This window comes from Lepidochelys kempii, chromosome 2, assembly GCF_965140285.1.
Source record: "Lepidochelys kempii isolate rLepKem1 chromosome 2, rLepKem1.hap1, whole genome shotgun sequence".
Taxonomy (NCBI): Eukaryota; Metazoa; Chordata; order Testudines; family Cheloniidae; genus Lepidochelys; species Lepidochelys kempii.
Window position 1 is genome coordinate 60,211,696 of NC_136381.1, and position 15,641 is coordinate 60,227,336.

Consider the following 15,641-nt stretch of genomic DNA (forward strand, 5'->3'; position numbering starts at 1 on the left):
TCAAACTTTCTCGCAGTACAGCCAAATGAAAGCATGAGGTTACATAACTAAAGTTCCAGGACTCCCAAAGAGCTAAATACAGACCAGGTGTATTTCATATTAGTTTATATCATCTTTGTATGTTAAAATATAACTAGAGATGCATGTGCTCTGCACAGATTGAACCTAAATTCCAGGGCAGCAACTGGGAAAATATGTCATTTTTTATTTGATACTGCATGTTAGAAGTTGTCAGATTGGGGTTTATTTCTGGAGGTTTATTTTTGCCACTATTCACATGATAACATGTTTTATGCTTTTTTAAGCAGAAAAGTCAGATTAAGTTAGCTAAACTCAGTTTTCCATGGTAAATGACAAATCAGCAAACTAGTATGTTTTAAAATCTACACTATAGCTAGTTTGAGTTTTGCATCAAATGATCAGAAAATATAACATAGAAATTGAAGTTATCGGGGCCAGATATTTTAAACTCAAGTCTATAATAAAGCTATAATGAGGTTTCTTCCTTCTATCAGCAACTGGGTAGTGAAAGTGATTCTACGTTTAAAGGTTTCTTTCTTTGTCAGGCACAAATTTAGCAATAACACCTCTCTCCCCCCCCACTAAATGATTTAACATCGTTGCCAAATCTGTTGCCTATTTAAAGTTTATTTGAGGCATAATCCTTGATTAATGTACTCTAGAAATTGAGTCATTTCTCACTAGGTGGGCCAGTCAAATGCTTACCCGTTCTTACTGCCTTCAATTATCTAGATGAATTATTTGATTTTTTTAAATGTTTTGCATGTATTTCATGACAAGAGATTTGATCAGGGGAAATTTCCACAAAATAAACTGTCATAAATATAAAGGGAAGGGTAAACCCCTTTGAAATCCCTCCTGGCCAGGGGAAAGCTCCTCTCACCTGTAAAGGGTTAAGAAGCTAAAGGTAACCTCGCTGGCACCTGACCAAAATGACCAATGAGGAGACAAGATACTTTCAAAAGCTGGGAGGAGGGAGAGAAACAAAGGGTCTGTGTCTGTCTGTAGTCCTCTTGGCCAGGGACAGAACAGGAATGGAGTCTTAGAACTTTTAGTAAGTAATCTAGCTAGGTATGTGTTAGATTATGATTTCTTTAAATGGCTGAGAAAAGAACTGTGCTGAATAGAATAACTATTTCTGTCTGTGTATCTTTTTTGTAACTTAAGGTTTTGCCTAGAGGGGTTCTCTATGTTTTTGAATCTAATTACCCTGTAAGATATCTACCATCCTGATTTTACAGGGGGGATTTCTTTATTTCTATTTACTTCTATTTTTTATTAAAAGTCTTCTTGTAAAACACTGAATGCTTTTTCATTGTTCTCAGATCCAAGGGTTTGGGTCTGTGGTCACCTATGCAAATTGGTGAGGCTTTTTATCCAACATTTCCCAGGAAAGGGGGGGTGCAAGTGTTGGAAGGATTGTTCATTGTTCTTAAGATCCAAGGGTCTGGGTCTGTAGTCACCTAGGCAAATTGGTGAGGCTTTTTACCAAACCTTGTCCAGGAAGTGGGGTGCAAGGTTTTGGGAAGTATTTTGGGGGGAAGGACGCGTCCAAACAGCTCTTCCCCAGTAACCAGTATTAGTTTGGTGGTGGTAGCGGCCAGTCCAAGGATAACGGGTGTAATATTTTGTACCTTGGGGAAGTTTTGACCTAAGCTGGTAAAGATAAGCTTAGGAGGTTTTTCATGCAGGTCCCCACATCTGTACCCTAGAGTTCAGAGTGGGGGAGGAACCTTGACATAAACACATTTCAGAAAGAAATCATTCTCACTCAAAGTTCTGCAAAGAACTTTCTTTCCCATTTCTCTTCCACACACACCTAAAATCCTTAAAGATGGAGACTTGGGCGAATAAGACGTTACTTAAAAAAATGCTGCCAGATGATGTTAACTACTCAAAGTGAGGCAACACAGAAGGAGTTTATCGCTACTTTAACACTATTGAAGTTAATAGGGACACATGAAGGATGTTTTAATGATGATTCAGATAGTTCATCAATGGCAAGAAGCTGTTAAAGAAAAAATGCAGCTAAGTAAAAACACATGCTGTAAGTGTCTTAAAATAAAGAGACTTTGATTGTAACAGGTGTTTAGAAAGAAAGACAGCTGCTTGCTGAACAGACTATGGCATTTTCATAGATTTAGACTTTCATTGTGTCTATATAATTTTTCTATACAAGTCCCTTATTATCATAGAATCATAGAATATCAGGGTTGGAAGGGACCTCAGGAGGTCATCTAGTCCAACCCCCTGCTCAAAGCAGGACCAATCCCCAACTTAATCATCCCAGCCAGGGCTTTCTCAAGCCTGACCTTAAAAATATCTAAGGAAGGAGATTCCACCACCTCCCTAGGTAACGCATTCCAGTGCTTCACCACCCTGCTAGTGAAAAAGTTTTTCGTAATATCCAACCTAAACCTCCCCCACTGCAACAAGGACCATTACTCCTTGTTCTGTCATCTGCTACCAGTGAAAACAGTCTAGATCCATCCTCTTTGGAACCCCCTTTCAGATAGTTGAATGCAGCAATCAAATCCCCCCTCATTCTTCTCTTCTGCAGACTAAATAACCCCAGTTCCCTCAGCCTCTCCTCATAAGTCATGTGTTCCAGTCCCCTAATCATTTGTGTTGCCCTCCACTGGACACTTTCCAATTTTTCCACATTCTTCTTGTAGTGTGGAGCCCAAAACTGGACACAGTACTCCAGATGAGGCCTCACCAATGTTGAACAGAGGGGAACGATCATGTCCCTCGATCTGCTGGTAATGCCCCTACTTATACAGCCCAAAATGCCATTGGCCTTCTTTCTCTGCACTTGTCCTTGTTGAACCTCATCAGATTTCTTTTGGCCCAATCCTCTAATTTGTCTAGGGCCCTCTGTATCCTAGCCCTACCCTCCAGCGTATCTACCTCTCCTCCCAGTTTAGTGTCATCTGAAAACTTGCTGAGGGTGCAGTCCACGCCATCCTCCAGATCATTAATGAAGATATTGAACAAAACCGGCCTGAGGACCGACCCTTGGGGCACTCCACTTGATACCGGCTGCCAACTAGACATGGAGCCATTGATCGCTACCCATTAAGCCCGACAATCTAGCCAGTTTTCTATCCACCTTATCGTCCATTCATCCAGCCCATACTTCTTTAACTTGCTGGCAAGAATACTGTGGGAGACGGTATCAAAACCTTTGCTAAAGTCCAGGAATAACACGTCCACTGCTTTCCCCTCATCCACAGAGCCAGTTATCTCATCATAGAAGGCAATTACATTAGTCAGGCATGACTTGCCCTTCGTGAATCCATACTGGCTGTTCCTGATCACTTTCCTCTCCTCTACGTGCTTCAGAATTGATTCCTTGAGGACCTGCTCCATGATTTTTCCAGGGACTGAAGTGAGGCTGACTGGCCTGTAGTTCCCCGGATCCTCCTTCTTCCCTTTTTTAAAGATGGGCACTACATTAGCCTTTTTCCAGTCGTCCAGGACCTTCCCCGATTGCCATGAGTTTTCAAAGCTAATGGCCAATGGCTCTGCAATCACATCTGCCAACTCCTTTAGTGTTCTCAGATGTAGCGCATCTGGTCCCATGGACTTGTGCTCATCCAGCTTTTCTAAATAGTCCCAAACCACTTCTTTCTCCACAGAGGGCTGGTCACCTCCTCCCCAGGCTGTGCTGCTCAGTGCAGCAGTCTGGGAGCTGACCTTGTTTGTGAAGACAGAGGCAAAAAAACCATTGAGTACATTAGCTTTTTCCACATCCTCTGTCACTCGGTTGCCTCCCTCATTCAGTAAAGAGCCCACACTTTCCTTGACTTCCTTCTTGGTGCTATCATGCCTGAAAAATTGTTACTCTTAACATCTCGTTCCAACTGCAACTCCCAGTGTGATTTGGCCTTCCTGATTTCACTCCTGCATGCCTGAGCAATATTTTTATACTCTTCCCTGGTCATTTGTCCAATCTTCCACTTCTTATAAACTTCTTTTTTGTGTTTGAGATCAGCAAGGATTTCACTGTTAAGCCAAGCTGGTCGCCTGCCATAATCACTATTCTTTCTACACATCGGGATGGTTTGTCCCTGTAACCTCAATAAGGATTCTTTGAAATACAGCCAGCTCTCATGGACTCCTTTCCCCCTCATGTTATTCTCCCAGGGGATCCTGCCCATCAGTTCCCTGAGGGAGTTAAAGTCTGCTTTTCTGAAGTCCAGCATCCATATTCTGCTGCTCTCTTTTCTTCCTTGTGTCAGGATCTTGAACTCGACCATCTCATGGTCACTGCCTCCCAGGTTCCCATCCACTTTAGCTTCCCCTACTAATTCTTTCCGGTTTGTGAGCAGCAGGTCAAGAAGAGCTCTGCCCCTACTTGGTTCCTCCAGCACTTGCACCAGGAAATTGTCCCCTACACTTTCCAAAAACTTCCTGGATTGTCTGTGCACCACTGTATTGCTGTCCCAGCAGATATCAGGGTGATTGAGGTCTCCCATGAGAACCAGGGCCTGCAGTCTAGTAACTTCCGTTAGTTACCAGAAGAAAGCCTCGTCCACCTCATCCCCCTGGTATGGTGGTCTATAGCAGACTCCCACCACAACATCACCTTTGTTGCTCACACTTCTAAACTTAATCCAGAGACTCTCAGGTTTTTCTGCAGTTTCATACTGGAGCTCTGAGCAGTCAAACTGCTCTCTTACATACAATGCAACTCCCCCACCTTTTCTGCCCTGCCTGTCCTTCCTGAACAATTTATATCCATCCATGACAGTACTCCAGTCATGTGAGTTATCCCACCAAGTCTCTGTTATTCCAATCACATCATAATTCCTTGACTGTCCAAGGCTTTCAGTTCTCTGTTTGTTTCCCAGGCTTCTTGCATTTGTGTATAGGCACTTAAGATAACTCGCTCATCGTTCCGCTTTCTCAATATGAGGCAGGGGCCCTCCCCTCTTGTGCTCTCCTGCTCGTGCTTCCTCCCGGTATCCCACTTTCCCACTTACCTCAGGGCTTTGGTCTCCTTCCCCTGGGGAACCTAGTTTAAAGCCCTCCTCACTAGGTTAGCCAGGCTGCTCGCGAAGATGCTCTTCCCTCTCTTCGTTAGGTGGAACCTGTCTCTGCCTAGCACTCCACCTTCTTGGAACACCATCCCATGGTCAAAGAATCCAAAGCCTTCTCTCCGACACCACCTGCGTAGCCATTTGTTGACTTCCACGATTCAACGGTCTCTACCCAGGCCTTTTCCTTCCACAGGGAGGATGGACGAAAACACCACTTGTTTTGCAAACTCCTTTATCCTTCTTCCCAGAGCCAGGTAGTCTGCCGTGATCCGCTCAAGGTCATTCTTGGCAGTATCACTGGTGCCCAAGTGGAGAAGTAGGAAGCGGTATCAATCTGAGGGCTTGATGAGTCTCGGCAGTCTCTCTGTCACATCATGAATCCTAGCTCCTGGCAAGCAGCAGAGTTCTTGGTTTTCCCGGTCGGGACGGCAGATAGATGACTCAGTCCCCTTGAGGAGTGAGTCCCCGACCACCACCACCCGCCTCCTTCTCTTGGGAGAGATGGTCATGGAATCCCCATCCCTAGGACAGTGCATCTCATGCCTTCCAATCGGCGGAGTCTCCTTCTGCTCCCTTCCCTCAGATGTATCATCTAGTCTACTCTCCGCATTAGTACCTCCGGAGAGAACATGAAAACGGTTGCTTACCTGTATCTGCATTGCTGGTACATGGATGCTCCCCTTTCTTCTTCTGGAGGTAACGTGCTGCCAAATTTCTTCACCTCCTCCTGTCCCCGCTGCGCAGCCTGCTCTGAATCTTCAGAATGTTGTGCCCGTAGAAGCATATCCTGATGTCTGTCCAGGAAATCTTCAGTTTCTCTTATGCAACACAGGGTTCATACTTGTCTCTCCAGACCTTGAACCTTCTCTTCCAATATGGAGATCAGCTTGCACTTTGTACAGACAAAGTTGCTTCTGTCCTGTGGAAGAAAGACAAACATGGCACATCCTGTGCAGGTCACAACAGCTGAATGCTCACCATCCATATTACCTTCCTTCTACGAGCTTCCTCAGGTGTTGTAGTAACTACTCAGAGAAGCCTGCAAGATGAAAGCCTCAGTGGGCTCTCCCCAGGCGAACTCCCAGGCAAACTCCCTCTGTTTGCCGCTCAGCTGGTTCGCAGCTGCCTTTTTATAACAGTCAGGCCCACTCAAGGCTCACTTGGAACAAAGCACTCCCAATTCACACTTTTCAAACAATGAAGCACACGGTCAAACTGGCAAACTGTCCCCGCAACAGACACTCAGATACTCACCAACACAGCCCCTGTAATGCAGCACTCAGCGTACCTCCTCTCGGACAGATCCCAGGCAAACTCCCTCTGTTACCCTTTCCGCTGTTCGCCGCTCAGCTGGTTCACAGCTGACTGGCTTTTTATAACCGTCAGGCCCAAAATATAGTGGTATTTTTCTTGCTAGCAAATATTATTGATATTATGTACACCTGCTGCATTAAAAAGGCTAATAAATCCAGCTTTTCATAGCATTTTTCTATGAGAATGATATTCCTACTTAGCAGAGCTCTTTTTCCACTGGGAGAAGAAGCTTAGGCTTCAGCTTTGGCTGATAAGGTAGCTATGAAAAAAGTGTTCCTAGTCCATTCTGTATATTGTTCGGAAGAGGCGCATTCATCATGCAGCACTTTGAGTGCTGGGTTTGGGTGTTTGGTTGTAGAAATAAAAAAGCACCTTAACACTGCAACAAACCAGCGAGGGTAGTGGCAGCAAAAAGCAGAACTTGCACAAGTGAGTCTCCGTTCGGTTTAGGCAGCGTTTATTCCATAAACAATTGGCAAATGGAAACTGCTTCCTGAAGCCAAAAGGCCAAACAGAAAATGAATAAGCCTTCCCACAGCTTGTAACACACACACCTTCTGTGTAGCCTTCCCAGCTGCTGTTTATACATATGGACCAAGGTGCTTGTTGTCTACTAAGCATCTCTTGATTCCTCCAGGTAGCTCTAATGACTCATTAAGCCTTGCTGCCAGCTTATTTGGGGCCAGCGGCAGTGATTGCTTGAGCGCCTGGTTTTATGGGCAAGGTTTGGAGATCTTGCTTGCCGCATACAGTACAGAGAGCCTTGCCAACACCAAACAGTCAACAATTACAAGATTGGGTTAAAAATCAGGAGACACTTTTTTTTTTTTAAAGATAAAGCTCTGTTTATTTGCTTTCTGGTTTTTGAAACTTTAGGGTCAGTCAGATCATGATTTCAGATCATTATTTCACTAGGAGGGTGGTGAAGCACTGGAATGTGTTACCTAGGGAGGTGGTGGAATCTCCAGCCTTAGAGATTTTTAAGACCCAGCTTGACAAAGCCCTGGCTGGGATGATTTAGTTGGGGTTGGTCCTGCTTTGAGCAGGGGGTTGCACTAGATGACCTCCTGAGGTCTCTTCCAACCCTAATCTTCTATGGTTCTATGATTCAAGCTGTTCTAGAAACTGCCTTTAAAAAAATGAAAGCTGAAATTTTCACATCACCACGATTGCAGGACCCTAGGCTTCAAAAAAACACCAAGTATTGTGAGAGCTGGCATTGCTGCAGAGTCCAGCCATCCTGCTACATTCTCTAGGAAGTGTGTCCTTCCCTTGATATACTGGTTGAATTCCCATAGCTTTATTGGGAGTTAAATATCTGTACTGAGGGTGAAATTTACCTCAGTGCCTAAGACCTGGGCAAGTTCTGTGCACCACCAAGATGCATAAGCCTTGCCTTTCCTTTCTGCACCCAGGAGACTTCCTCCCTGGAAGCATAAATTACCCCCATCCCACCCATTTTAACAACCCACCCAAACATGTCATTCAAGTTCTTACAAAAGTAAGCACTTCTAGAACCAACAGACTGCCAAAAAGGCTGGCTGGATTCTAATTTCTCTCATGCAAAAATCCACAACGTTACCAGGCAGGTTCTGAATAAGGAGGGTGAAATCCTGTCATCATCCTCCCACCACCTCCTAAAAATAACCAAATCCTTGTTCGGTTTTGACTTGTGTAATGGGAAAACAGGATATGCACAAAGAATAAATATGGAATGGGGTTATCCCAGACCATTCTGTAGGCACATACACACACAGGTGCCGGCTTCCTCCGGGCCCCAGGGGTGCCCAACCCTCCCCACTCCGCCCCCACCCCACCCCTTTGCCCAAGCCCCCACCCTTGCCCCATCTCTTCCCACCCAGTTCTGCCCCCTACCCCCAGTGCTCCCTGTCCCTGCTCCTCCCACCCCAGCGCCACCTGCACACCGTAGAACAGCTTATTGCAGCGGGTGGAAGGCACTGGAAGCAAGGGGGAGGAGTTGACTGGCGGAGTTGCTTGTAGACGGGAGGTGCTGGGCAGGAGGGGAGGAGGCGGGGAGCTGGCTGCCAGTGGATGCTAAATACACACTAATTTTTTCCCATGTGTGCTCCAGCCCTGGAGCACCCACAGAGTTGGCGCTTACGCATACATACACCCACACCCACACACACCCACACACACACCTTCAAGCATATTTCAAATGTGCACTATGTAACCAAGTTTTCTTCATGAACTAGGGATAAGTATAAAGGTCCCAATCCTGCAATGAGCGCCAGCAGGGTAGATTCCATTGGGACATCAGTCTAGCTGTGTATAGCTCAGTGCAAGATTGCGGCCAGAGGTATTATGGTTCATAAAGCAAAATATCTATGAGTCAGAAACATTTTCTAGCATGCTCTTCCATGTGGTCTGGTGTAAACTGTTACCTGCCAGCATTCAGTGTGTTTGAGTGAGGGAAAAAATCCAACCAATAGACCCACATTGTTTGAGTGTTCAGGAGAGGGAATTCATTTTTATTTCTTAAACAATCTGATGGTGGTTACAGTCTGTTTTTGTAACAGTTGCAAGCAGTTTCATTATACGGTTATGTCTAAGATACAAAAACAATTGAACGTAACTGAAGACAAAAGAAAACAAGCTGCAAATATGCTTATCAACAGCTAAATGAGATCCGTAAATGTAGTCATCATCACATCCCTTAATTTGATATCTGTGCGCAGACATGTCTTAAAATTCCAAACAAGCAGCTTACACCAATTAACTTGTTTAAAACAGATAATTTGTTTCAGTAATTTATATGGGTAAATAAAATTCATTGTCTACATGAAATTCCCTTAGTGCTTTATTTTTAGCATGCATGTTTCATTCCTCATGTGTGTATTCTATTTTAACAGAGTCTGTGTTTATTTTTTTAAGAACAAAGTAGATAAACTCAGTACAAAGCTACGTGACACAGGCAACACCTGATTCTGCTAACCTCCCTTCTTTACCCCCTTTTCTTTCTCTCCCACCTACCCATCTTTGCAGGTGACTATGGTGAGCAACTAGCTCTCTGAGAGACTTGAACAGTACATACATATTGGTAGATGAGGGTAAATGCTTTAATGTTTATTAATCTAAAAATGAGAAAAGATTACAAAAATATGAGGAGTAGAAAACCTTAGACAAGTTAAAATACATAAATCTTTAAGCAAAGTTTGTTTTGATCAGGCAAAGTTTAATATATCAAATGTCACTCCAAAATAACAGGGATATAAACTAAACAAAATACATTATACCAACTATGTATTCAAAAGTGACAGTAAAACTTCTTTACCTAAGGACACTGTGCCATAGTTGGTAATCTGATTCGGTGCATTACAGCATCCACACAGAGTAATTCCATTTAAGTATTGTTGATATTATAAAAATAACTATTTAAAATTATTATATGTAAACTAAAACAGATCATCAGGTGTAGGTTTGATAATTATGATTTTGTTTTAATTAAATTCTTGAACATTCCCACTGATTTCACAAACCTGTGAAAATAAACACAAAACAAGAAAGTAGTGCTGAAAGCATTATATACAAAAATAGAATGAGAAATCTCAATCCTTTACTATGTTTGCCTCATTGTGCAGGATTCCCCTATTTCCACACACAATACTCTGACCTAAAATGGAATGATGTGCCACTCCATGGAGACCAAATAATGTCTCTGAAGAATTCAGCGTCTCTTCTAATCACTAAAATATCCATCAGCAGATGACAATTTCCATGATTTTATTCATTATTTGAAAGCATTTAACAATGTTTTAATGTTATTGATGAATCATGAGAAATGTGCAGTGTAGGAAGACTGAGATGAGTTGGTTAATTGTGATTAATCAGATAAATCATACCGCACTGTTTCTGTTCCTGACTGAATGAGCAAACACCAAGCAGTTCCAGAGTGAATACCTACCAGTTCAAATTTAAAATTCAGTTTCCACAAATACTCACACGTCCATGCAACTTTGATATTTGTTTTCTGTAAACATTGCTGGTAACGAAAGAATCACAGAGATGCTCACAGAAAGCAAAGATATGAGCATTCCTGCAAGTGGATCTGCTTGTGAAGATCCAGTGGCAGAATCCATCCCATAAAAGGGACATGAAGACATCCAAACCAAATTCACTTGCAGACTTGAGTGAATATCCCTGAAGGGGTTTTTTTTTTTTACCAGCCTTCTCCCAACTCTACTAAGCACAACAAGAACTAGCAAATTACACTGATTTCATATTTCTCCAATCCTTTTGAGCACGCACAAATATACTGCTCATCTGTTGGACCCAAGGAAGTGCCACATGAACAAACTACTTTAGTTGGAGATAACCAACCTGATATACTTGGAACAAGATGTTTATGTTTCTTTTTCCCAAGGAGTAGATCTGGATTTTACATATGACTCTATCCAGCTTTGTACATGAGTATTCAACAGAATGCATCTAACAGAAATAATACCTATGAAATACTAGCTAAGTCCTCACCGCACATTAACCTTATATTTATTTCATTAATTTCTTTCATCCTTGCCTTAAGTTTAACTCAGCGGTTCTCACACTTCATTGCACCGTGACTCTCTTCCGACAACAAAAATTACTACAGGACCCACCCCCCTGCATCTGCCATGTGGGCTGAAGCCAAAGCCCAAGCCCTGCTATTCCAGGGCTGGTGTTAAATTTGCTGGGGACTGGGGCTAAAGCCACAACCCAAACCCTGCTTCACGGGCTCTGAAGCTGAAGTCCTCGAGCTTTGCCTTCGGCCCCTGGCGGCAGGGCTCAGGCTTCGGCTTCAGCCCTGGGCCCGAGCGAGTCTAACACTGGCCCTGCCAACCACATTAAAAGAACTTTGGGGTCGCAACCCACAGTTTGAGAACTGCTGGAAACTGTTTTTCTTAGAAGCACCCATCAGACTCAACCTTAAAAAAATGTAGCCAAATTCCATGACACTACTAAAATCTTTGCTAGGTTTGTTTCCAGAAATATCTAGTACATTGGTGGCACTGATTATTATTATGGTTACCAAGAATCTTTGGCCCGGTCTTGACAAACATAAAAGGTGAGGTTTTTAATCATGCTAATGCAATCAAAATTGCTTAACTAGATTCAAAAGCCCCTTTAACACTCACTAAGATGCAAGCTAACATGGTTGGAATGTGCATTAGCTATGTTGTAGCCTAGGCTCCCCACAAACAAACATGCGCAAACCCCTTTTTTGCCTGCTAAGACAGGACTTTTGTGTTTGAACTGAAATGTTTTCATGTCTTGCAATGGTAGGGTGAAGGATGAGGGAAATGAAGTAGTGACCAAAAGCTCCACTGAGTTTTTTCCAGTCACTTATTTCTACGATTTTACTGCATCATATCTATCTATTTATCTACCTACCTACCTACCTGACATACCATGCCCAGCCCTGGTCACCCTTCCTCAAAGAAGATAGGACACTTACGGAAGGGGTCCAGAGGCAGATGATGAAAGTTATTAGAGGTATGGAAACACTTCTACATGAGGAGAGGTTAAAAGATTGGGATTGTACAGTTTTAGGAGATAACAATGAAGGTGTCATGATAGATATATGTAAAATAATTAATGGCATAAAGAACGTAAGCTGGGCACTCCTATATACTCTCATAATACAAGAACAAGACAACATTTTTTTTTGTAACACAATGCATACTTAACCTCTGAAACTTGCTGCCACAAAATATCACTGAGGTCAGGATTTAAGAAGGATTTGAAACATGATTACTACACATTTATATGAATGAATTTATATGAATGTTACTGGACAAAAAGGTATAAGGGATACAATACTTCATGCTTCAGGGCATAAACCTACCTACTACTAGTAGACAAGGGTTATGGAATAACCTGTCCACAAGGCCAATTTCTTCTTAATTGTCCATTCTGTGTATTCTTACACCTTCCTCTGAAGCATCAGGCACTGGCCACTCTCAGAGATGGGATACTGTACAAGATGGATCAGCATGGCAATTCCTATAGTACTATGCTTGAAAAACTGTCAAATGCCCAACAGAGAGTGATCCATTCCTTGGCTGCCATCAGGTCACTCAGGCAGGAAACAGCTTTGAAAAGGTACTTGACTAAAGCTACTGAAAAGTTAATTTGTGCAGTCAGTCTGATTTTCTAATATAAGGGAGGGTGACATTCATTTAATGCTTGTATGGATAGCACTTAGTGGGCCTAATTCTCCATTGACTAGTGGCAGGACACCAGAATAAAAATTATGAGTAACTGAAGTCAGTGAAGTTAGCATAAGATCAGAATCAGGTGCTCTATTTGGAATGCAATATGCAAAACATTAACTGATTCTCACGATTTTACTGTGCGATAGGCAAATGAAATTACTCCCATTTTACAGACGAGGAAAATGAGGCACAAAGCGATTAAAGGTGGTATTTAGACACCACAGTGATGGACACATTAGTATTGCATACTGAGAGATTATGGGCTTGTCTACATGTCTCTGCACTGTGAATTGCAGCACACACTTAAGTGTCGCACTGTAACTTCCCCATGTAGATCTTGCTAGCCCAGACTAAAAGGTGCCTAGTTTGCATTAACATAGCCCTATTTGAAACAGAACTACGTTAACATGAACTACATACTTTTTAATTTGCGCTATAGAATAGTCAGGGTGCACTTTGATGCAAACTACAATTCACCCTCCCGCTAAATAGACAACCCCAAAGCAATTTACTCATGGGCCATAAAGAGAGCTGATTTCATAGATCAGGGATCACAACTCAACAGAGCTAACTCAAGAATTTTCCCACTAACAGATTCCTCAGCCACAATTATTTTATATAAACGTAACCCCTCCCAGGTCACAGAGACACTTTTGTCTCCTTAAACGTAAACCTTTCCCACTTTGTGCTGCAGGGAGTTACTGCAGTTTTGAGTCAGAATAACTGCCAGTCCTGTAAAATGTATTACACAGATGTTGGAGGGGATTTAAAGTTTTAAGAGTGTAGCATACTAAGGGCTGCAGAAAGAAATCAGCTCTTTTTTCATGAACGCTTCACCTCCTGGTCACTTCTGTACTTTGGGATCACAAAGTATTTTAATTTTTTTCTGGTTTCTGTGGAAATCTGACCCTTCTGCTGAAACAATCAGCCAGCTGTGAAACCAAGATATAGTCCAGACCTGCCAATATGCAGTGCAGATGGGTATGCATACATGGTTTGATGCTCCCCTGCCATCCACCTTGTGGAGTCATTTATACCAGAGAAAAGTGAGTGTAAGATGTTACCATTCTGACTTGTTAGCATTTCATATCTACTTTGCACTCACTCTGTACAGGTGTCAATAGATACACAATGTGCAGGGCAAAAGAGAATGAGGTTCATGGTCTCTTGAACTGAGCCCTTGGAGATCATAACTGAAGGAAAGCTAAGAATATGTGACGAAAACTGTATTAGGCTACAAAATATCATCTCTGCCTGTTGTGACGGTGCTCTGCTACTATATTGATGGTTGTCATATAAGAACCAAGAAAGCTAGACAGATAGGGCTCAACCTTAACTCTGCACTGATCCCTTTGAACTGCTCCTGTAACGCAAAGGAGCTAGAAAGCTGCCAGCTTTTCCCAGCTGGGAATACCCTCTGCAGCCTCCAGCCCTCACATAAAGGATTTACTGAAGAGACAAGGTGGGTGAGGTAATGTCTTTTTTTGGACCAACTTCTGCTGGGGACAGAGACAAGCTTGTCTCTCTCATCAACAGAAATTGGTCCAATAAAAGATAATACCTCACCCTTACGCCTCTGATATCCTGAGACTAACATGGCTACAACAACACTGCATACAGGGTTTACTGAAGACATTCCTGGGGTGGCAATATGGCCAGTGCATCACTGTAATCTCCGGAATGCCTTCAGTAAACCCTGTATGCAGTGTTGTTATAGCCATGTTAGTCTCAAGATACTCTTTGTTGTTGTAGCCATGTTAGTCTCTGAGGCCACAGGGCCACACCATCTGGGCATTAGTTAGAGTAGCCAAGTTCGCTAAGGCCTTAATTCAGCAAAGCACTTAATGTGCTTAAAGTAGGTACTTAAAGTTAAGAGTTAAATACATCCCTACTCAAAAATCATTTCACCATATGACTAACCTTAAGTGTGTGCTTTGGTGAATCTAGGCCTATGCATGGCATCCCCTTAATTTAGTCAAAATGTGAAGGAAAGTTGGTTGCATTTTTGTGGAAAGTTTAATCTTTTAGTCACATTGGCTACCTTTTTTAACTAACTATTGATGACTAAGTCTAAATAAGTCAGTAAAAACATTACTTTAATTCTGTTAAATTCTTTAGTTAAAAAAATTATACCTAGTTTAATTTCCTCAAAAGCTTTGCTTTTAGATGAATTAGCATTTTAGACAAATCATTTAACAATAAACATGTTGTTGAAACAACTTACATTTAAGTAACTCAAACCAGATAGTTCTTTACATACAACTCAGAGCTGTTTTATCATTTTTGGGGCTTTTTATTATAATTTATATAGCTCACTTTATTTTATATTTGTGCTTTTCTTCTGACACAAACCTTTTTAGTAGTGCATTTTTCAAACAACCGAGATAAATAATAATTCATTGTTATCTTTTCAACTTAGCTGTACATGTTCTTTTTTCTGGTTAATAAACGAAGTAAAATGTTGTAGACTACAGAAAATGATGACTGGCCAACAAATCTTTCCTAAAAGCCTAGAATCCCATTTGCAATGTTTATTTGAACATAAAGGGAAACCTTTTAAGTCTAAACTAGAAATCAAACATTTATATCTATGTTACGGTATTTCTTGGCAGTTAATATAATGGATATTCACATAGTTTCAATGAGGATGAATTCATTTTGCACTTTGAAATCTAAAAAATTATGTAACTGTGACGGAACCTGGAGTAATGAGGGATCTTTTTATGTGTAGGATTTTATGGATATCTTCACTATCATCTTTTTAATTGATAAGTTTCATTTATTGCTTTCCCAGTTCTGTTTAATATAACTTCTAAAAATGTTTGTATTCATTCATTTGGGGCACATTTGGTTCCCCCCAAAAAAGAACTTTTAATATCCCATTTCATATTTCAAAAATTATGAAAGTTTTCTGGCACTGATAACAATAGGATGAGCTCTGCAACCATAGAACCACCAGCCCCAGTCCTGCAAGCACATAAGCATATGCTTTAGTGTTTTCAGTACAATAATTCGTCAGGAAACAGTTCGGCACTTTTCAGCTCGAAAA

General features: G+C 41.9%; 1 protein-coding gene across 7 annotated transcripts in view; it reads right to left on the bottom strand.

Moving 5' to 3' along the window:
* C2H8orf34 (chromosome 2 C8orf34 homolog) overlaps positions 1–15,641 on the bottom strand; it is a 366,689-nt gene that overhangs the window by 113,673 nt on the left and 237,375 nt on the right. For 2 of the 7 annotated variants that reach the window (XM_073330925.2, XM_073330920.2), the window contains exon 14: positions 8,865–9,880. The exons of the other annotated variants lie outside the window; for them this stretch is intronic. In XM_073330925.2, coding sequence (XP_073187026.1) covers positions 9,873–9,880 — 8 coding nt within the window. In that variant the 3' untranslated portion in view covers positions 8,865–9,872. Of the gene's footprint in view, positions 1–8,864; positions 9,881–15,641 lie in introns of those variants that run through there. 7 annotated transcript variants of the gene reach the window in all.